Here is a 23,015-nt window from a genome sequence, read left to right on the forward strand (position 1 = left end):
TTGCTAAAGCTGAAGTAATCCCTAAATTCTCAGTTCAAAAGCCTAACAAACCAGCTCAGTGCTGAAAAGAGTGTCAATAGTAGATTTCAGATTTGCTTTGCCCTCTTAGACTAAGTTTTCCATTTACATGTGTAAAATTCCTCCTAACTACTAGCTTCTCCAGATCTATGTCAAATATTTTGTCTTTTACATAAGTGTTCTAAGAGAAGTTTTGTAAACTAGGAAGGATTACAGAGAGAAGAGGGCACTAGTCCATAAGTTTGGAGTCCAAGTTTCTGCCCACTGTTTGTCTTGACAAGGAACAGAACTCTAAAGCACAGAGTTCTATGCAGTGGACAAGGTTTTGATGATGTTCAAGACAAGAATATTTCAATTATATTCTACTGAATGTATTGTTAATGCTATAAAATCAGTTGATTGAATGCCTATTTCCAGAGGGGATGTGTTAAAGAATGTTTCCTTACCCAGTTTTAAAGACTTTTTAAAGAAAACAATGTTACAGAAAGGTTTCTTCCCTATACTGTCAGCACTCCCATCTAATGCTATGCATACTTAATCTCAAAAATATTAATCAAGCACAAATAAGACATTTTAGACAGTCAAAACCACACATTTAAGAAGCAGTCATTATGTTCTTTATTAGGAAAAGAGTACTTGCCAGTTGAACTGCCATGACTTTATTGACTTTTCCACTTACTTGTAGAAAATCTGTTCTTTTATAATGGCTCTGGAAATCTGTTATAGCCAGATAGATGTTGTATCTCTGGCAAGGCATGTTCTCCTTGGAACTCTGATAGCCTTACCACGGCAAGAGCTAGAGACATCTTTGCAAAATGCAAAGTAAGCAACACATCTTTCATTTAAGCAAAGTCACTCTTGAGGCAGATGTCATACTAGCCAAACAGCAAGATAATCCTTTAACTTAAGCAATCTTTTATAAGTTTCACAAAACGAAGTGCAATTTGCAAGGAAAAATTCATAAGATACTAGTTATGAATTTTCTTCATGTAACTGTGTAGTCAAGTCTTATTACTCAGGCTGGAAAGGATCAAGCTAAAACAACATTGCAATGTCCTGTTGCTAATGCATCTGCTTTTGCCTCCCTTTTTAATAGTTCTATGCAGTTCTATGCATTAGCAGACAGAATGAGGCGTCTTCATTCATCTGAAGTAGAGTCTGATTCAAATCCCTAAGCAATTCACAACGCAGTCTATACACATTCTCTGAGAAGTTCCTTGTTCCTGCTAAGTAATCCAGCCGTCACAGAAGATATTCCCCTATTTCAAACTCCAGAAGTTGTTTCAATTCTTTTCATCTTCATCTTGTAGCCACATGGTAGAACGGCATTGTCACAGGCTACATATAGAAGGGATTCAATCTTTATTAATAGCTTCAGTAGATTGCCCGGGGATTTTTAGTACTGTAGTAGGCTTCACAGGCAGCTACGTAAGCAGATTCTGGGAAGAAATCATCATGGTATTCTGCTAAAAACCTAAGTAAAAGCACACACAAAAAACAATGAAAAAACAGAATATGAAACATTTTAAAAAAGCAGATTTCTTTTCAGCTTTTAAGCTCAGCAAAACTATAGCCTGCAAATTACAAATTATTATATTTTGAAATATGCCATGCAAAAAGTTTGCCCTGTATTTATTTATTTGTAAGTTCCGCACAGTAAGAAACTTCATTTTAAGAAAATTCTTCTGAAATTCAAGTGTTTGAAAAGTCTTACTAAAGCTCCACAATAAAAATCCACAAGCTGCACTCTTCTTTAAGTGTAGCTTCAAAGAGCTATCAGGGAAAACAAGCAAAAAGATGCTTCTCCAACTTCTGTCAGTCACATGCTCAGCTTAGTATTTTCACTTATACAAGAAGTCAGGCATGCCAGTATTAAGTATCTTACTTAATTGGCCAGCAATCATTAGGTCAAACTCTATCCTTTCAGGCAAATAAAACTGTGATTTGTTCTTTTGTGTGACTGTCATTTAGGATCTCCACCCTTCTAGAGCACTTGATTTTTGCATTTGCAGTTGCTGAAAGACATACGTATTTCCTGCAAATCCTGTTCCCTAATTTCAGATTTCTCTAGTCTGCTCTTTAACTATTATTCCCACAGCCAAGCACTCAATATTTTAACAGGTCTGCAAGATACAAGCCTTTCCTGGCTCATTACAGAAGCTGAACACTGTTGTTTAGTAACACTAGTAAAAAAATAGATAAGATAGCACCCTGGTCTTTTCTTTACATTCTGAGATGTGTGTTATGAAAACGGGGGCAAAACAGTTCTTAAACCTAATGCATATGAACAAACTTTACTTCAGGAAAAAAAAGAGCTTTGCATAACCAATTCTGAACAGAACTCTCAATAAAAAAAGAACAGTAAGGTGAATGCAATTAAAACTGTAGAATTTCTCCAACATCATTTGCTACTCTGCCTAAACCAGGCAGGTCCTTTGATCTTAAGAAAGCCCAAGTGTTGAAGAATACTAATAAGATGGTTGTAAGAATCTTATACAAGGCAAGGAAAATTTAAAATAAGAATATATTAACTGCTGAGAGCTCATACAGAAAGCACAGAAATGGAGATAAATGATAAAGATTGATTCCAGTCCCTCCCCAGTCCTTGTACTAAAACATGGTCACCAAACAATTGCAAAAGTAGAGGGATACCTGGCTATATCCCACTAATGCTTGGAAAAGCAATGAGATACAGATTTCTTAGAACAAGCCAATTATTTTATGTTCCACCATTTGTTAAGAAGACACTTTGTCAGTATCTGTTCTTCCCTAAGAATTCAGTAATTAACACTACAGAGGGACTTAGGCTAGTTTCTGGTATTAAACATTTCAAGGTTAAGTCATGCAAGTGTATTGATCGTCCAGCAGTTCACTTCCAGAAGATGAAATAGGGGTTTATTTTTGCTTTTAGACATTACCCAAGGAATTAATCAGCAAAGTCTTCATTACATACTAATAACAGCATCTGAAGAATGACCTGGCAACATTCAGCTGATGTAATTATTGCCAAGAAGGGAGAAAGCTTGTATTTAAAGCAAGAACCCAAACTCACTCTTCCACAAACTGACACCACATAAGCTGTCATGACAAACAAGAGCTATGGTGAAGTTCCACACAGTCCTCATTCACAAAATTCTATGTCTGTCAAATACATCAGCATCTCTTTTTGTTTTAGTATACATTCTGTGCTAAGTTTCTCATTGGTTCCAACAGCAGCTTTGAACTTTACTAAATATCACAAAGCAAAAACAACTATACTATACAGTTTGGAGAATCTATTTAAAAATATATATGGGAGTTTAACAAAAAAAGCTGCATTTAATATTACAGCACTGTTACACAGCTGCATTATACTAAGTTCTCGTTCACAGAAATAAAGACATTTAAATAGATGAAATAAAGACAGCAGTGAAGTTCTTCTCCATGAACGAAGAAGAAGCAGTCAATCAATGCAACAAGGGGAGTGCTGAACTCAAAATAGTTAAATGCTGAAAAGAGAGAAGACCAGAAAGATATTTATTCTTTCCTCAAACTAAGAAAAAAACAAAAACAGAACAACTCTAGATTAGAGCCACTAATACTGTTTGAACCATACTACTTAGTGACTTATTAGCCCAAGCCATTAATAGTCACCATTTACTTTTCTACATGAGGCCATAAATTGCTGTAATACATTAAAAAGTACTTTCATAAAATGCAGAGATGCTCCTTAGAAAACGATCTATAGAAAACAAGAACCATTCAGATCCTTCTAATCTTCACAGAAGCATGCTGTTTTATTTGCACACACACACTCCTTACTCTAGGAAAACTACTTTCCAAAAGGTACCCAGAAATCAGAGCAATTTGAAGTTCATAAAAGACTTGAATAATCATTGTGATGATCTCTGATTGTAGTTAGCTATAAGTCACTTCCGAGGTGACGGGTGGTTGGCATGGGAGTGTGATAAGGCATAAAACAAAGCCTTTCGTCTAATTTTTAACATACTCAAATTGCACAAGATTAAGATGTTCCACAACAGAAATCAATTACCAGTTAATACATGTTAAACAGTGACTTTAAAAACCACAGGGAGTAACTGAATCGTTTTCAAATTGTGTCATATCCTCTAAAACACAGCACCAAAGTGCTGGAAGCATGAGTTAGTTACATTTTAAAAGAGCAACAATGAAAGAAAGGAACCTGTAAAAGAGATCTGTGTGTTACCAAGAATTTTGAGTCTGTGTAATGGGAAACAGGTTCACTTTCTCTTAAAATTTTCCTGACTTTCACTTAAATTTATTGGTCATAAATGGCACTTTGGTGCAAGTTGAAATGACAGCTGGTAATGCTGGGAAATTTTAGCTGCGATGTCCGTGGCATACCTGCAACTCCAAAAAGGGAAAAGAACAAAGAGCAGATACAAATCACTTTCTGTAGAAAAGTAGTAGGAAACAGATGAAAGGACAAGGTCAGTTTTTGACCCCTGCCTACCTATATAAAAATAGCAGCAAGCCTTCTGCAGCAGCTTTCTATCCACACTACACCAGTGTAGAAAAAAGGCACAGAAATATTGGGAGTCTCAAAACTCTTAGCTATTAGATATTTTACTAATGCTTTGCTCTTGGAAAAGCTGAAATAGCACAGAGATCAATTACATTGAACCTACAAGTTTTGAGCTAAAGTTCAGACAAGAGGGCACTATACTAACTTAGTAGAGTCAAAATGTTCCGCTACAGATCAGAAGTCACACTGCTATTTATCTTTTCAGAAATTCTTTCAATACTTTTCCCCTTACAAATCAGGGGAAAATATCACCTGCTGCTTTACTGCTTTTACATTTTTATACTTTTTACAGAGCTTAAATCTGAAGAGTGAAATTGCTTTCTAGTGGAAGTTTGGAGACACATCATACACATACTTCCTGATGCTCTTGTGAGGCCCCATCTGGAATACTGCGTCCAGGTCTGGAGCCCCCAGTACAAGAAAGACAGGGAGCTGTTGGAGAGGGTCCAGAGGAGGGCCACAAAGATAATCAGGGGACTGGAGCACCTCCCCTATGAGGACAGGCTGAGGGAGCTGGGCTTGTTCAGCCTGGAGAAAAGAAGGCTGCGGGGTGACCTCATTGCAGCCTTTCAGTACATAAAGGGAGCCTACAAAGAGGAGGGGAATCAACTCTTTGAAAGGGTGAGTGACAGCAGGACAAGGGGAAATGGTTTTAAGCTGAGGGAAGGGAGATATAGGTTGGATGTCAGGGGGAAATTCTTTACGGAGAGAGTGGTGAGGTACTGGAACAGGCTGCCCAGGGAGGTTGTGGATGCCCCGTCCCTGGAGGTGTTCAAAGCCAGATTGGATGGGGCCCTGGGCAGTCTGGTCTAGCATTAGGTGGAATGGTGGTGGCCCTGCATGTGGCAGGGGGGTTGGAGATTCATGATCCTTGAGGTCCCTTCCAACCCTGGCAATTCTGTGATTCTGATTCTGAGACTGCACACTTTTATTTTGCTGAGCACCCACTAAAACACTTACAGTTTACCCTTTGTTCAGAACATGGATGTAATGACATAACGTTGCTATCTCCCTCTCTACCACAGATTCCTAGAAAAGCAACACTTTGGAAAGGACTAGGAGACAGAAATCAGAAAATAGATGCAAGGGCAACCTAGCTTAAAGAATTCTTATGTTCTGCACTTCAAATGAGGCAATCCATTAACAAGTTTACCTCAGGTGACTCCAAAGCAATAGCCCCACAAGCATATTACCATCTGGCTGAGTTATACAGGCAGATCTACCAAGAAGAGGCACAGAACTATCATCACCCACATTAAAAGGCCACTTGGCATGTATGTCAGGAGCATTTAGCAGCAAGGTCACTGAATTAGTATGAGCCTTAAGAGCAACATCTGATACCAAAAATATTCTTGTCATGGCAGCCTCAACACAACTTACTACTTTAACAATTTTTTGCATGAAGAAAACAAGTCTTCTGGATGTCAGCTATCATCATATGAACAAGCTAAGGGACTGCCTGAAAAGTGTGAACATTCCACAGAAAGGAAATCCTTACTTTTACGTTATATTAAATTTAATTTAATAATAAATAATATGTAAATCTAATATAAATTTAATCCTCAGCTATAGATATATATTTCCAGGAAATATTTCCATCCTGCATACTTCAGCTATTTAACTAAGCTCTAGAAGGTAAGCAGGTGTTCCACAAAGATCAGTAGCCTCTGCTAAATACTGTTTGAAAGGCATCTGTATTGGTTTATATGAAGAAATCTGCAGAAAGAGCATGATGATTCATGGAGTTAGTACCATCTCTTCAAAATAAATGTTTTTTTCAGATTAAGAAGCTGTTTCCTCTCTGTGACCACTACTGAAAGGCAGTAAAGGCTTCATACAAGGGTTTATGCCAACATCTGCCTCCCTATCCCTACCAGCTGGGGGTAGGGAGGCAAGTCTCCAGAAGGACACTCAGAACCTTTCAGATGCTTATTCTAATATCCAATATCCCAAGAAACCAGCAGGCTTGTTCTGTTGACTAGACCTTCATCATTCACCTACATACAGAAACCAAGATCATCCTCCATGAACTTTAAAAGGGAAGCACAGGTAACTCTGAATAGGCTAAGCTGCCAACATAATATGACCCAGGAAACCAGAGTGAAAATTAGAAGTAGTAACGTCTGGTTATCTTCTGGGAAAACAGTTCTACAAGACTCGTTACACTTATTCTTGGTTGCTCTCAAACGTGAAGACTCACTTTTGGCAAGTCCACTACAGATCTCAGAATTAATTCCTAGAGCTGTCTTCTGAAAAAGCTGCCATAAGACAAAATATGTTGGGCACACTCCTGTAGATATGCGATTTAAACTTACACTATTTGATTAGGGATATGCTTCTCCGTCAAATACATAGGCACCTGATGACATGGTAAGCTAAAGAGCAGCAATCCACAACATACAGTTCCCATAAATACTTTTGACAAAGCCATCAAACCTCACTTGAGAACAGTTAAGTGTACTCAAGGAGATTCGTCAGACCAACCAGATGGAGCAGAATAACAGAGTCCGGAAAGCAGAAGACTCTACAGCATGAGGCACCTATTACTGACTTAAAAGCCTTTGCTGTAAAGGTGCCGAAAGTCTGAGAGGAACCAAAATGGCAGTTATCCTTCTGGCCACCCAATAAATACACCAAAACTAAAATGCAAAGGTGAGTACTGGCCTAAAATAAGGCACATACATTCACTGTGCAAGCAGAGTTCCTTCATCACAGTGTTTTAAAACTTTAGAGCTACAACAAGTGAAGGAATATTTTTTTAATGATTATTATTTGGAAACCTCTACCTGGCCACAGACATTCAGAACTTTGATTCTATCATATTTAAGATGCAATTCATTTGAGCTTTCTAATACGTTCTAATTGCTATACTGCAAGAGTAGACTTTAATCAAGGAACCAATTAATCCAAGAATTGACAAGCAAACAGAAAAGTGCTAATTAACAGGAGAAAAATAGCAGAATCATATACTAGGACTTATCAAACAGGATCATTTCCAATCTGTTGTCACCTTGCAACATTAAGTCATAATGAGATTAAACTCAGTCACAAGCAGCTTTACATAGAGTTGTTTTCTGTTTCACTCACCATGTGCAGTACTTTTTTTTTTTTTCCTTCTCAGAAAGCCACAAGTAATCTTTCATTAACTGCACATTAGCACAGACTAGTGGCCATAATTTACCATTGCAATTAAGTATACTATACTCAAGAAATACTGTGACGCCAAGAAAAGAGGTCTAGTTTTTAAAGTTACTTCTAACAGCCCATAATCCCTCTGCTTTTGGAAATGCAGAGCTCTGTGATTTGGTCGCTTTCTGACGTGGCTCCCTCCCCATAACATACTCAACAACACTGAAGGTACTTTTTCATCCATGGAGCAGATTCACACAATAAGTAAAAACAGATTATAAAACATCAGAAATAAAAATGAAGAATCAACTTACAGGACATACTGAGAGATCAGTGGATTTCAACAAAACTGTTAAGAACGTATTCTTCTACAATTTGAAAAGCTATGTATACTTGTCAGGCTGAGGCTAACATCAAAACTTTTAAAAGCATTTTGGGAATATAATTGTTCATTTACTCATTCTTTGCTTCAAGAAACATGAAACATTTACACCTTTCTGAACCACAAAGTACAGCAACAAATTACCTCAAAGAAAACGAGTCTTGCTATTCTAAAAACAGACAGTTTATAGTCTCTTAAACATCTACTGCTGGTCAATAGCCCTGGGACAACAGTTTTCCAAGTCAAGGCTGTATTCAAAGAGATGGAAACAGGGAAGGAAACTGGCACATTCTTGCTTGTTGTTTAAACAGCATCTGGAGGCATGCTAAGCAACTCACAATAAAGAGGAGTCATGTACAACACAACACATCTTATTCACAAGCATTTTATGAAAAATATGACTGAACCTGTGGAATTAGTTAAAAGGCATTATTTTATCTCTACATTTACGAACCAGTAGGGAGATTTAATCAACTGCTCTTTGGTAAGAAAATTATTAGTCAGCAGTCAACAGTTATTGTGGTAGCTTCCACTGTTTGCTCCTGAAAACTAAATTCCAATTAAGAAATGTTCTGAAGCCAACAAGCAAGTAGGTCACTTTTTCAGACTCCTGCTCTTCTGCACATATTACGAATTATTTCAGGGCCACACAATTTGAAGTGAAGACTAAGGTTGTCATTTAATTTGAGAAACTGGTTTTCCTGACTTCTGCAAATTCTGCAAATGAGAATCAAACTTTACGTTCTCCATGAAGAAGTGTTCATTACATACACTTACAGAATGCTGCACTATGCACAAAGAGTACAGCCTCTATTTAATAATACGGAACTCAAAGATGAATTTCACATACTCCTTAAAAAAAATGCCGTCTGGAAAACTGAGATCAATCTTGATGAGTAGCAATCTAACAAATGAATGAAAAATATTACTGATGTAGCATCTCAGAGTGAATTTAATGCATCTATAAAGTACTGAGTAAACTCAATCAAGCCAGCTTGCAGACAAAGTGGTACATTAAACAAGTCTCAGTTTCTGAGCCCACATGAGATTAATAGTATAAATGTTAAATGAAACTGTAAATTTTAGCAATATAATCATAATTCAAAATGAAATCAGTAGCTATGCCAAAACTGAATCAGCTGTGTATCACATTAAAGTTTTAACAAAGTGAATAAACTGCTTTGCTTGGAATACTCTGCCTAGAATTTAAAGAAGGTTCAGGAACAGTTTTTATTAATGTTAACAGACAGCTTCAATCCCTTTTCTGCTATTAGAAAAATAAAGAAAGACTGCCTCAAGCTTGTCAGTGCAGAGTAATTCACTGCAAGAAATTAGGCAGTCTGAAGTAAAGTATACAGACTTTGTAAGATAGTACTTGTTTAAAAAAAAAACCTAAGAACTGATGAAAATATTCTTAATAAGCATCCACTCACCCCTTTGTTCCCAAAGAGGAAAGAAAAACGCAATCTGAGGAAAAACTGAGTACAAAACACTGTCTCAAACTTCATTTTTCCTCTTGTGATGAGAAGCAGGTAACAAAAGTATTTCTGTTATAAAGACCAAGTCCGAGTTTCTAGAAAAGTTAGTTAACCACTTTCAATAAAATACGGGAAAGAAAAACACCCAAAAGAAAGATGTCCTAAAGCACCAGAAATACATTGTGTTTTTTTGTTTTAAAAAAAATCAATTGCCACTGTCTTCTATGTAGTGCATATGAATTTACAGTATCACATCTAGTAAAAAAACTGAATGTAAGAACAGCATTTGTGATAGAGCTATGCAAAATTAGACACTTCCTACAGCAGTAACTGTAATTTTGAATGTCATTAAGAAATGTTCTCAATTTGACAACTTCTGACCAAGTTACAGAAACCTTTTCAGTATAGAAACCATAAGAACAGCATCAGCAAAACAAAACATCAGCAAAAAACAACGGTTTAGAAAGCACTGTGAAACTATGCCCAGTCCTCAGACACTGTCATGTATCAGATCAGCTAAGGAATGTCTACACTATGCTCATTCAAGGGTGGAGGGGATGATTGTGTCATTTTGGTTTTATTGTAATCTGGTCTTTTAAGCACTGATTGCCCCATAGCACTGGAGCATGGTTCTGACTGTTTTCCAAAAAGAATCCGGTTCATGCATTCTGAGACCAGTGTGCAATGCAACACAAAGCATGGTAAGCAGGAACTAATGGGACATTTGCTTCAAAAGCACAGCATTATCTGACCTAAAAATGCTTATGTGGAAACACCCACTTTTCCTATTTATAGATAGCCAGACATTTGAACAAGATGATCAATGGAAGAATACAATGCATTTGGACACTGTTAATATGAATTTTAGACACTTCCCTACTTGTATGTGGGAGCATCTTTCTTCCATTATCCTATCCCATTCCACTTCAGCTTATCCATGTAACAGGATAAGGGCATTTAAGACAGAGTTAAGACCTGCTCTGACACAGAAGAATCAGAACAAGAAAAGGTCTGAAAAACTGATCTGATCAGCAGCAGATTAAGCATCCTAAGTAACATTCACTACAAGCAAAGATCCCTAGTACCTGGCTTCCAAAAATAAGTATTAATGCTGATCTGTTTAACATGATAATGAGTACTAATAAGAATTTGACAGAATAGAAATGTAAAAAGGAATCAGTAAAACTTGAGAAGGAAATTCTTCAAGAGAAAACTTCTCTACTGTCTCAAATGTCATATTTTCTACATCTATTTTCAATAAACACCTAAAATAAAAGCATTTTGAAGTTTTCATCTAGATCATCAGCTCTCCTTAAGCAAATAGGAGGTTTGATATCCTACAGCCACATTACATTATTTTTCAGTAAAGTATTTGACTAGTGCTAAGATGGAAGTCCCATATTTATTCCAAATGTTTACCACTTACAGCACCTCCTTACAAGTTTTCTCTGTAAAATTTGTTTTTTGATGTGTTGATGCTGCACAATACAGCACTGTCTCAGACACCTGAACAAAACTACAGTGCAGACATACTAATGAGAGTAATGACAAGTATATCATGGTGGAGACACAGCCATGCTGCCTCTAGCTGCAGCATTACTTGAATTTGGGTACCTCTACAAGAGGCTGCACAGTGTAACAGAGAAACTTTTTTTGTTCAAATGCAGAGCTAGAACAGTTTTTTTTTTTTTAAACAAACACCATCTTTAATAAGAGGTTCTTTTTATCAAACACAAACTCATATACTGAAGTTCCCTATCACTGTTCATTAAAACACTGTGTATTGAAGTTAAAGGAAACCTGAACTTCATTCACTATTTTTACTTCTGTAATTCATTTTATCGTGTTGTTGCAGCTACAAAAATTAACACCTCAGAAAGCGCTTTACATTCTGGAATGCCTATATCTATGCAACAATGTTGTCAGTACTACTGTGGCAGATTATGTCACATTACCTTAGAAACATTTCAAAGTGTTTTACTAAAGCCTTGAGATTCTTGTCAGGAAAGCACATCTTCCCCAGTATTTCTGGTAGCTTTACTGTAAATAAGAAAAATAATGTTTACATTTTTCTTAAAAAGCAATTTCTAGTTACGTTTATTCACAGTGTAGAACAGAATCTAAGAATCTATTTTCACTGCAGCCTCCAGTGCTTTGAAAGATGCTCAATCATCTTCCAAAATCTCACCATAACAAACATGCTCAGAAAGCAGATGTTGCTGGGTTTAACATTTGATAATACACTGGAAGCAGCACTTCTTTACCTTTTTGTTTTTTGTTAAATGAATGCTTGCAGGGAGTAAAAGAAAACAAATAATAACACCTTAAGGGTTTTAAACAGATTAAAATTTACATTTCTTCAAAAACAGAACTGAGATTAACACAAAATAAACCAACACAGCCACTGCCAACAAAAACAAAAGAAAAAGCAGTTATGATTCCACAGAAGGTTACCAAACATGCGTAACAAATGTTGAGATCCATAGATGTATGATGGAGGTGGTGGTTGATCACTTGGTGGATAGTTCTCTGGCATCAGTTTCCATGACAAAACCTGAACATAAAACATGTGAATAAGTGTTAGTTATAAGATCATTATCGCATCCTAATGAGTTTGGTCTTTACAGAACTCCAAAACCTGAGAAAAGATAAGTAACTCATCTAAACAACACCTTTTCTCATGCAGTCCTACTCTGAGGCCCACTATAACTTCAAACATTTAATCTAAGACAATAATGAAGACCTCTTACCTCATTCAATTCATTGTTCCTTCTACCTTCAAAGCCAGTAAAAACTGCACTCCCCTCTTTGCTAGGAGTCAGAGTTATAGGTGAAGATGATCCACTATGAACAGGGGTTTCTTCAAAAAAAAACAAATATATATATAACAATCTGTTTTGTGGAACAATACTGATAAAATATGTAAAGCACTAAAACATCAAAATTCAGAAAATGCTTCTCATTCAGTTCACAGCTCACATGACATTAAAAAGGAACAAGATTTATTCTTGTTTGGAGTAACAACCATAACAATAAAACCTACTTTTCTCCAAGTGCAAGAAGAGCTTTGGCATAGAAGTTGGGGTCTCAAGATGCCGCCGCTTAGGTTGTGGGGAAGCGCTACTTTCAGACAACCTGTCACAGTTCGAGGTATGCCGCGTAGAACGTCGCAGTGATTGCAGAATTTCAGGTTCAGCCTTCCTCCTTTTTGGTGTGGCTGGCTCTGCCGTTGCAGGTTGGCTGTCTGTTGACTGAGGCGTTGGTGGATTGAGCAGAGGTGGGCTTGGGGAAAGCTCCTCCTGATTTCTAGGAAACAAGCACAACTTCACAGAGCTGAAAAGATCAGGTGGTCTTTCCTTGAAACTGTAAGTCTCACAATTATTTGAATTACACAGCCTACTTTCAAGAATGAGCAAAGTAATGAGAGCTTATTTTAAATAAGTTTCAGTTTCCTGAAGCATATTTATTTTAAAGGTTAATGATCATAAATTAAAATTACATCAAGATGTAATTTTGTGAAGTTGCAGCATAAATCCAGTCAGTACAACCCTTTTTTTTTTTTTTTGGCATTAACCAGATAGAAATTCACAAATTGTATTCTGAATTCAGACAAGTAATTCAGAAAGCAGTTAAACAATTTATCAAGAAGACTGTTTTTAAGCCAAAGCATATGAGAAATCATGGCATTCTTAATGCATAACCACTTTCTATTGCATTTTTCTCATGAGATAAGCAGTACTACGCTCTTTATAACCAATGTACCTGTTAGTATTTGTTGAGTTCTCCTTGATAGGAAGAAAGAATTTTGATGAAGTCACCTTCTTAAATTGAGCTTGCTCATAAGGATATAGCAAAATTAATGGAAGTGTAAAGTCAAAGGTTATTCTCAGCCCATCCACCATCTCCTTACACAGCTCAACACTACAGAGAAAAAAGAAAGAGGAATTTCAAAAGACGCACATCAAAATATTCTGTTCTGTAAGGGGAAATTCCTACATCTTAACTATGATATACTGATTTCATCCCTTCCCTTTGTAATAAGCAATTAAGAACATACCAAGTTCATTGTATTTAATAGGAGTCATCTGTCAGGAAAATATAAGTAAGTATTTAATAGACTGAATCCTTGCCTAGAAGCCACATGCAGAATTTGAACTACAGCAGCTAAGATGCAGTTAAGGCTGTGCTTAAGAGATCTCCAGTAAATCAAGAAAAAATGATGTATTTGCATTAGAGCAGATCAGCTTCCAGGGGTCTGCTCCTAGTAACCAAACTACAACATTTAGAGGCTACAAGGAATTTCTGATGTAGGTTTCTGTAAAATAGTCATGGTGTCAGGTGATGGGCAGATACAGTGTTACAACAACATGAACTCAAGTATCCTGGCTACTTACAGCACCTCTCATATCTGTGCTTCATCTTGAAGGATGAAGATAACCACTTCCCAGTTCTCAAGTACATATATATGTATGTGGCACAATCAAATAATGTTACCAATGATATCCACATTAGAAATTCTCTATCTCCCATTAAATCTGCTTAAACTAAAAAAAAAAAAAAAAAAAAAAAAACACACAACCAAACCACTATCTGTAAGTTGGGTCAGGGCAGCAACACATGCAGAAATTCACCACATTTAAAAAGGTCAGTCATCTTCTGTGCAGTAAGGAATGTACAACAGCATTATCAGCTCAAGCTCATCTACTAAATGGCTCACTGAAATTTTGAAATCATGACCTACTAAAGCACATTATTAAGTCACATAAATATACACCTTTAAAAATCAAAACATAAACACCACCTTTCTTTCATATTCCTCCTGTCTCATTTAACTTGTTTGGGAGATTATTTTACAAAGAAAGTATAAACTAATCTGTCATGTAATGAATGACATCAACAAAGTGAAGCACTCATGTAGACCAAGATATTCCAGGAAACAGCACTGTTATGCAGTGCTGAAAAAAATATCTTGACTTTCATTATGTTCTATGTTTGATAAAATACAAAATTTCACATCAGTGTAAACTTAAAGGAGCAGCCTCACTTAATACTGAAAATCTTTATGAAAGAAAACTGCAAATACGCAAACTTAACAGGAAGAAGATGACACAGCTCAGTTGAGAATAACATACAAAGATGTAATCAATTTTAATAAGCAGGATTGGTGTGACTGTAAACATTCAGTTTTCCTGCATTTTTGACTCTAAAATTTAAGAGTACATGTCATTAAAAGAAATAATCTGCACTTGGAGTGCTATTAGAAATGCTTGCATATAATGTTTAACCTTTATAAAATCATAATATCATTACAATATAAACCTTAGGACAGATTGTTCAGCCTTAAGACAGAGCACAAAATGCAAGCTAATTCTTCTTGTGGCTGTATGCTAAAGCTTACTTACTTCTTCTCTGGTGGCACATAATGAAGATTCATATTAGCATGTGGAGTCACCTGATGGTGCCGAGACCTTTCGTTGGCTGAAAATGCAGCATTAATAGCAAAATGTTTCACATATGACTCCAGGATGGTTATTATATTTGTCTGGCAAGGAAGCTTCACTAGCTGAAAAAGAAACAACAAACTGACATCTTACAAAAATAATTAGTAAATATAACTATCTAAAGCAGGAGCTAATGAAATTACGAGGTTTTTAAAGTCTCTACTGCATAAAGTTACTTCAGGAGTGATTAATTTTAATCTCTAAAACTATGTTTTCAATCGTTCGTAAATATTTAGAAAAAATAGTCAGGTGAACTAGAGTAACTACATTTTCAGCTTTAAAGAACTTGCACTCTTGAAACAAGCCAAGTACAGAAGAGTCAAGCCCTTAAATAGAATGATAACTCACTGTTTTAGCTATACAGAGGTCTGCTCCCTGCACTCTTTTTGTTCTTCCTTATGCTAAGCTTTACTTTGCAACAGTGCTCAAAAAAGGGGTTGCCATATATAAGCATTTTTGACCCCTACATCACACGTATTAACTTCATTGCTTTTATTTCATACCCGTTTTCTTCTATTAATATAGTAACAGTCTTCTTCAAGCTTCTTTTTCAAGACTTCAGGAATTTCTATGTTTATTGCTCTTTCTTCCATCTCCCTTTTTGAATGAGTGTCTTGATCTTCTTTCTACAAGAGGCCAGTGTAAAAAACAATACAGTGTTTGTGCTTATTAATATCAGTGAAAAAGAACTTCAACACATTCTCTGACATTCAGTGAAGTTTTGACACACAACAGTAAAATTGCATTACTTATATAATAAATAAGTTTATAGTAGCTGTACTGTAAGTAATAACACCACTTTCATATAATCTGCAAATTCAGTTCAATTTAGCATTCACTTAAGTATTTAACACAAAGGAATAAGCAGATTGGTTATGCTCTGCTGCTTCAGATCACCTACATTATACTGGTTGGATATCACAGGTCTTCAGAACAACTACTTATGCTGAACTCTGCTTTTGCTAAAGCAGAGATTAGAGATGTTTTTTTCTCAAAAGTTTGCCTTCTATATTTTAAAGGCCAGCACTGACAGACTCATTTCACAGCAAAATACAAAAGCTACCAAGATGCTACTGCTGCGTCCAACCTGAGTAGACCAGTAAGATTTTACAACTCCACAAAAGCAGAGTTGTTTTCTCCACACAAACCCTGTGTGTCACAAGGGAGAAAAAAAGAAGCAAATGTGTACTTAGAGATTCTATCAAAATTCTACAATATGACATCATATGTAACTTTCAAAAACTCAACCACAGCAGACAATTTACATTTAAATTACAGTTTAGTTTTACATTTAATTTACAGTTAAATCACAGAATCATAGAATGGTTTGTGTTGAAAGGGACCTTTAAGATCACCTAGTTCCAAACCCTCAGCTATAGGCAGGGACACCTCCCACTGTACCAGGCTGTTCAAAGGCCCATCCAGCCAGGCCTTGAACACCTAAAGGGAGAAGGTATGTGTAGCCTCAATAGGCAACCTGTTCCAGTGTCTCATCCTCCTCACAGTAAAGAATTTCTTCCTAATATCTAATACACTCCTTTAAAACCATCTCCCCTCATCCTGCCACTACATGCTCTTATAGAGCTCTCTATAAACTCTCCTAGTTTTCCTGTAGGCCTAATTCAAGTACTGGAAGGCCGCTGCAAGGTCCTCCCAGAGCATTCTCTATGCTGAAGAACCCCAACTCTCTCAGCCTGTCCTCATAGGGTGTGTGCTCCTCTGATCATCTCTCTTTGGCCTTCCTCTGGACTCGTTCCAGCAGCTTTGCATCCCTCTTGTGTTAGGGGCCCCAGAACTGGACACAATACTCCAAGTGGAATCTCACAAGAGCACAGTAGAGGGGCAGAATCACCTCCTTTGGCCTGCTGGTCATGCTTCTCTTGATGCAACCCAGGATACAGTCAGCCTTTTGGGCTGCAAGTGCACACTGCTGACTCATATTGTGTCTTCCATCAACTGACACCCACAAATCCTTCTCCTAAGGGCTGTTCTCAAGCCACCCAACCTGTATCTTTGTTTGGGATTGCCCTGATACAGATGCAGAACCTTTGCACTTTGCCTTGTTGAACTTCATGAGGTTGGCATAGGCCCACCTCTCAAGCTTGTGCAGGACCCTCTGGATAGCATCCCTTCCCTCTAGCATGTCAACTGCACCATTCAGCTCGGTGTCACCCGCAAACACGCTGAGGTCTACACTTGATTCCACTGTCCATGTTGCCTGCAAAGATGTTAAATAACACTGGTCCCAGCACTGATTCCTGAGGAACACCACTCATCACTGGTCTCTACTTGGACACTGAGCCATTTACTGCAACTCTATGAGTGTAACCATCCAGCTAATGGATATCCAGCAAGTGATCAACCCTTCAAATCCATTTTTCTCCAATTTAGTTTGACCCTGTCAAGCACCTCACAAAAATTCAGGTAGATGACACCAATTGATCTTCTTCTATCCACACATGCTGTAACTGCATCACAAAACACCACCAAGTTTGTCAGGCATGACTTGCCTTTAGTGAAGCCATGCTGGTTACCACCAATCACCTCATCTTTATTTTCCACATGGTTAGTAGGGCCTACAGAAAGAATCCACTCCATACCTCCAGGCAGAGGTGAGACTGACTGGCCTGTAGTTCCCCGGATCTTTTTTTCCCCTCTTTGAAAATGGGGATTATGTTTGCCCAACTCAAATCAGTGAGAACTTCACCAGACTGCTATGACCTTCCAAATTTAATGGATAGTGACTTGACAACTTCAGCCACCAGTTCCTTCAGAAGCCATGGATGGATCTCATCGAGTCTTGTGCACTTTCAGGTTCTTCAGATGGTCTCAAATCTGATTTTCACTTACAGCAGGTAGATCTTCCCTCACCAAGTTCTTGTTTGCTTTCTGCAGCCTGGGCAGTGTAACTCTTCACCTTACCAGTGAAGACCAATGCTAAGAAGCTATCCTCTGTGACCAGGTCTCCAATTTCCTTCCTGAATGGGGCCACATCTTCCCTGGCCTTCCTTTAGTCATTGATATAACTGTAGAATTTCTCCTTGTTCCCCTTTATGTCCCTGGCTAAATTTAATTCTATCTGGGTTTTAGCTTTCCTAACCAACATAAGCCACCAACTGTGACATATATATCCTTCATTGCAATTTCTCCAGCATTTTAAATACTGATTTTTAAATTAAAGACAAGGAGACAAATTTACCATTTCTGTCCTTTCTTCTATATCACTTTCTTCACTTTTTATTTCTTCATCTGTTCCTTCATCACTGTCATCAGAAGAACTACTTACAGCTGTGTAAAACAGATTTCAGATATTTTTTACATTATTACATTGCACAGGCCTAAATTATATTTATAACAAGTTGCTATTTTTATGTTATTAGAACTGTTCATTCTTATTAAGCACACAAGTGGTATTTACGGCATACAGTAAGCTTCATGAAAATGGAAGACAAGAAGTTTACAGAAGTACTCCTACATTCTTTCTAAATGAAACACACAGTTCAAAAAGTCTCTTTATATTGCTGTATACACACAAATATTTTCAGTTTTTTAATTGAACTTCAGTTCTGAATATGGGATTAATGTATTAATTATTCAATCAGGAGACTGCCAGAACATCAATAAAGTGCCAATGCTCTTCCTGGTTTCCAGGTTACAAAGAAAAGTGAATTGAAAGAGCTGGCTTAAGAGTGAAATCAAATTAGTCAAATTAGGAAAAAAAAAGATCTTATTACCATCTCCATCTTCCCACAAATAGACAGGAACATTAGCAAGCAAAGCATCTAACTTCTTAACACCACAGAAGGAAAACTAGGGACTTTTTACACATAGTAAACAAAATAGTAAATACTAAACAAAACTGCATTAAACTCTGATATCACTGACTGGAAGAATTGACAGAAGAAAAAATCTCTGGAACACAAGAAGAAACATGGTACCCTAGCCTAAGAGATGCTTTACATAAAACACTGCACTCACTCTTAATACGACTGCCTCGGTATAATTCCATGACACTCGTGTCATCCTAAAAGCAAGTAGAAGTGCTCACTGTACCCCTAGCTCAAAGTTAAAGGCATTATGCTAGTTACTAAAGAATGAAAACAAACTCACTTTTTTCGCTATTATGATCATTTTCCTCAGCAGGAAGGCTTTTTAAAACAGAGTCAACACCAGGCAACCTGCAACGTCTCTTCTTTCTTCCTTTTCTTCTCCTATAAAGCATAAAACAGTTCACTTAAACTTGGCCAATCTCATTTAACACGTTTCTCTTAGCTAACATCATTACATGAAAACACACAGGATGTATGTTTGGGTTATTTTCATGAATTAACACTGAAATAATTCAGGCAATGCTCATTTTACAGTAGATGCCTTCACTACCTTATATTTGTCTTCTCAAGCAGATCCTCAAGCCACATTTAATTGATGTTAAAATATTGCTTCTGACTCAAAAATACTTCAGGCCACTCTAAGTTGTTTTTCAAGTACATTTCTTTGAGAAAATGTAGTCCCAATAAAAAGGCATCTCACAGGAATAGTTAATAATAACATATAGTTATTAGATGTAGACAATGCTTAAACAACATTAAAACACCGAGCAACACTTAAACCTACATGTTTGGTAACAACATGTAGCTATGCACCTTCGAACGAAAGAGAAGCTCCAAGAACTTGCTGACTGTACTGAACAGGCATGAACCACCTACAGCATGAGCTTAGAGATCAAACTCACATGCACCTGCAACAGCGGCTGTTTGAATGTGGAAAAGAACCTCTTCTTCATGTTGAAACCAGAAGTATTACTTACATGCGAGCCACAGCCTTCCGTGCCAATTTACGCTGTAATCTGCGATTTTCGTCAGTATCACGAAGGACATGATCTTCAGCTGCCCATCTATCCCAGCTAAGGAGTGGTCAAAAGAAAATTATTAATGGCTTAAATATATTCTATTCATGATCGTTGGCAAATTAATACATGTTAAATGTAAGAAGTACTATCTTAACATCATTCAGAAGCAACACTGAGTTGCATTCTTCAGAATTCACATGGCTTCCACACTAACACTGCTATGTCAAGGCTTGAGAGCTTCTAGGCATTATGTGGTAGTGTCTGTAGCACCAATACATGCTACATACCATGGTCAGAGACTGCACTCATTTAACCAGAATAGGCAAACTACTTAGGCCTAGGTCTAATGAAGAACAAAAATCTTTTTATTACTGGAAACCTAAGAGCCACAGTATACACTGTATATACAGTATACAGATATCCCAAGTTTAAACTGATGGTTATCAAACAGATCCACTGATATTTAAAGATAGAAACCAATCAGTCAATACGTTCAAATATATTAAAAGCATTCACAGATTAAACATACTCATACAAACATTAGATCTTGGACATTCTACAAAACATTCTTATCTGCCAAAAAAAAAAAAAAAAAAAGGAAGTAATGAAAGAACAAAAATTAGGTATACAGCTTCTTACCTTCTATTCCAACCGTTAAAATGGATTAGATATTCTGGAATTTTTCTGCCTTTCTCATCTTTACCAACAATAATATCAACAATCTGAAAAGCAAACAGCACATATTACAACACTTGAAAGAAAGTGAACTTCTGAATATTTATGGAATTTATACATACAGAAAAAATATGTTCAAGACATCTAGAGTTTTATCATTGACTGTTTATATGAGAAAAATATATAAATTATACCAATGGTGAGCAAAAGTTGCTTTTTTCATCAGGCACTTCTGAAGTGCTGCTAGCCATCTTTATCCTGCCCTCAGGACAGGGCGCTTTCAAGACAATGTGATATTGTGTTGCTCTACAGCAATTTGAATGTGTAGATAGACTATACCTCTTCAGGAAGCAACAGTACTATATATAAACCTCAGAAACACTGTTCTCTTGAGCACATAATCTAGCTCTGAAATACAAAAATGTCTTGTATGTGAGCTTTTGTTTCTCTCCCCTTTGCTTAGGTAAAATGACAGAGTCATAAAATGGCTTGGGTTGGAAAGAACCTTAAAGACCACCTAGTTTCAGCTCCAAAAGTCATCCTCTCAGGCACCCACAGTTTTATTTTGACCAAGTCAGATCAAAGTGGAAACAAAAATCATTATTTACACTAGAGGCATTTTCTGAACAGTTGTTTGGAGAGGAGGCTTTCTTCATCTTTCTCTCATTAGCAAGACACACAGATGCACTGCATTACACGCTCTTGATTTTGTTCTGTTTTTTTTTTTTTAATCTGCTTTCTTCTCAGAAAACAGAGAGTCAGTACTTACAGAAAAAAAAAAAGTACAAACAGCCAGTCAAAACAGAAAGATATTTCACAATGGATTATTAAGAAGATCAACAGGACCACTAAAAACAAAGGAATCATCCCACCCTCACGTGAATGGGCACACCACATACTTCAGGGTGCAGCCAGCAGACAGGCCACGAGAATGTTTAATTTTGGAGCCTAGAATGTAAGGATCTGTTGAACCAAGGAGAGCTTTGCTGGAGTTCAGGGTATTTGAAAGTAAAGATGAAGGTGCTATTAGATTTCTGCTCTGAAGTCGCCTATAAGGCCTGCAGTGACGGCTGTTCGGATGGCTAGAACATAACATTTAAGTTCTTTACTATGAGAGTGGTGAGGTGCTGGAACAGGCTGCCCAGGGAGGTTATGGATGCCCCATCCCTGGAGGTGTTCAAGGTCAGATTGGATGGGGCCCTGGGCAGCCTGGTCTAGCATTAAATGGGGAGGTTGGTGGCCCTGCATGTGGTGAGGGGGGTTGGAGATTCATGATCCTTGAGGTCCCTTCCAACCCTGGCCATTCTGTGTTAACAATATGTGGAGAAACACGAGGACAGCTCAAATTCCTGTGGAAAGACGTTTGGAAAACACTGACCGACACCACTAGTGAATTCCCAGCACTGAAGTACCATCTGGTCAAGAACCCAGCCATAACACTCCTTTTTGCCCCTCAGTGAACAAGCAAAAACAGCAAACAACCCCCCACCACACACAGCGGAACCATTTACAGGTTCAGAACAGATCACTTCAGACTGAAAAATCAGCTCGTGCCGCACTAGCGCTCCCAGAAGCACCGGACCTACACAAAGCCCCACAGAGCCGGCAGCTGCACAAGGGGCCAGGCCCGCAACGCAGTCACCTGACGGACCGCCACTGCAGATCGCCGCCCACTGCTTACGACGCTATTTCTGCGCGCGCTGCCGCCGCGCTCACACCCTTCTCAGGGGGGAGGCAGGGAGTAAGGAAGCTGACGAGCTCCGCTGGAGACAGAAGGAAGAAAACAAACGGGGCTGCTCAGCAGCGTCCAGCCGTGGCCGGATAGCGGGGTGGCACTGCTAGAGCCGCACGGAGGAGCGGCGCCCGTTCGCCGCCTGAACAGAAAGAACGCGAGGCCCCGGCTCCGCCCGCCTCCGTTAGCGGCCAGGCCGAAAGAGCGGCTTGGGGGCTCGGCCGCCGGTCCGGACCCGTCCTCTCCCGCCGTCCGATCCCCGCGCCCAGAGGCGTCGGCCGGGCCGCCCCTGCTGCCCTCGGCCGTCTCCGAGGCCGCGTCCCCCTCCCGCCCTTCTCCCGCCCCCCCTCCGCGCGCGCACCCGGAAGCGGAGCGGCGGGAGCGCGCGGCGCACCGACGAAGGAGCGTTAAGGGCGGCCCCGCCTCTCCGCGGTCCGGGGCTGAGGGGCAGGGCGTGAGCGCGGCCGGTCACCTTGGCATCATAGAGCACTTTGGCTTTGGTGGGGTCGGGCTCGAAGCAGAGAACTCTCTCCCCCCGGTGGAACTTAAATTTCATTCCCCGCGAGGTCATTTGTTCATCATGGCGCAAAGGAGAGCGTCCCGCCCCGCCCGTCGGGGAGGTGCTGCCGCCGGCCCCGCCCTCTCCGGCTCCTCGGGAGGAGGCGGCGGGGTGACGGGCTGCCAGAGCGGGGCAGGGAGGGGGCT

The 23,015-nt window shown here is 38.6% G+C and overlaps 1 protein-coding gene across 8 annotated transcripts; it reads right to left on the minus strand.

Annotated features, from left to right (window-relative positions):
* Nucleotides 1-612: 612 nt before the first annotated feature.
* On the minus strand, nucleotides 613-22,972 carry MSL3 (MSL complex subunit 3). 8 transcript variants are annotated; one of them, XM_090125711.1, is made up of 14 exons: nucleotides 22,783-22,904; nucleotides 22,221-22,341; nucleotides 20,543-20,625; nucleotides 19,862-19,957; nucleotides 19,165-19,265; nucleotides 18,254-18,342; nucleotides 15,558-15,680; nucleotides 14,956-15,116; nucleotides 13,316-13,474; nucleotides 12,597-12,859; nucleotides 12,304-12,413; nucleotides 12,008-12,107; nucleotides 11,509-11,593; nucleotides 613-1,492 (listed from the first exon to the last, which is right to left on the minus strand). In XM_090125711.1, coding segments are annotated over exons 4-14 (1,293 nt in total). In that variant the 5' UTR covers nucleotides 19,864-19,957; nucleotides 20,543-20,625; nucleotides 22,221-22,341; nucleotides 22,783-22,904; the 3' UTR covers nucleotides 613-1,392. The 8 variants fall into 8 exon arrangements, with proteins under 8 accessions (XP_089981837.1, XP_089981840.1, XP_031451972.1 ...); XM_090125714.1 differs by lacking the exon at nucleotides 22,783-22,904 and adding an exon at nucleotides 22,672-22,733; XM_031596112.2 differs by lacking the exon at nucleotides 22,221-22,341 and having other exon boundaries at nucleotides 22,672-22,972.
* Between the last annotated feature and the right edge of the window lie 43 nt (nucleotides 22,973-23,015).

Source organism: Phasianus colchicus, chromosome 1 (assembly GCF_987193195.1).
Source record: "Phasianus colchicus chromosome 1, bPhaCol1.hap1.1, whole genome shotgun sequence".
Taxonomy (NCBI): domain Eukaryota; kingdom Metazoa; phylum Chordata; class Aves; order Galliformes; family Phasianidae; genus Phasianus; species Phasianus colchicus.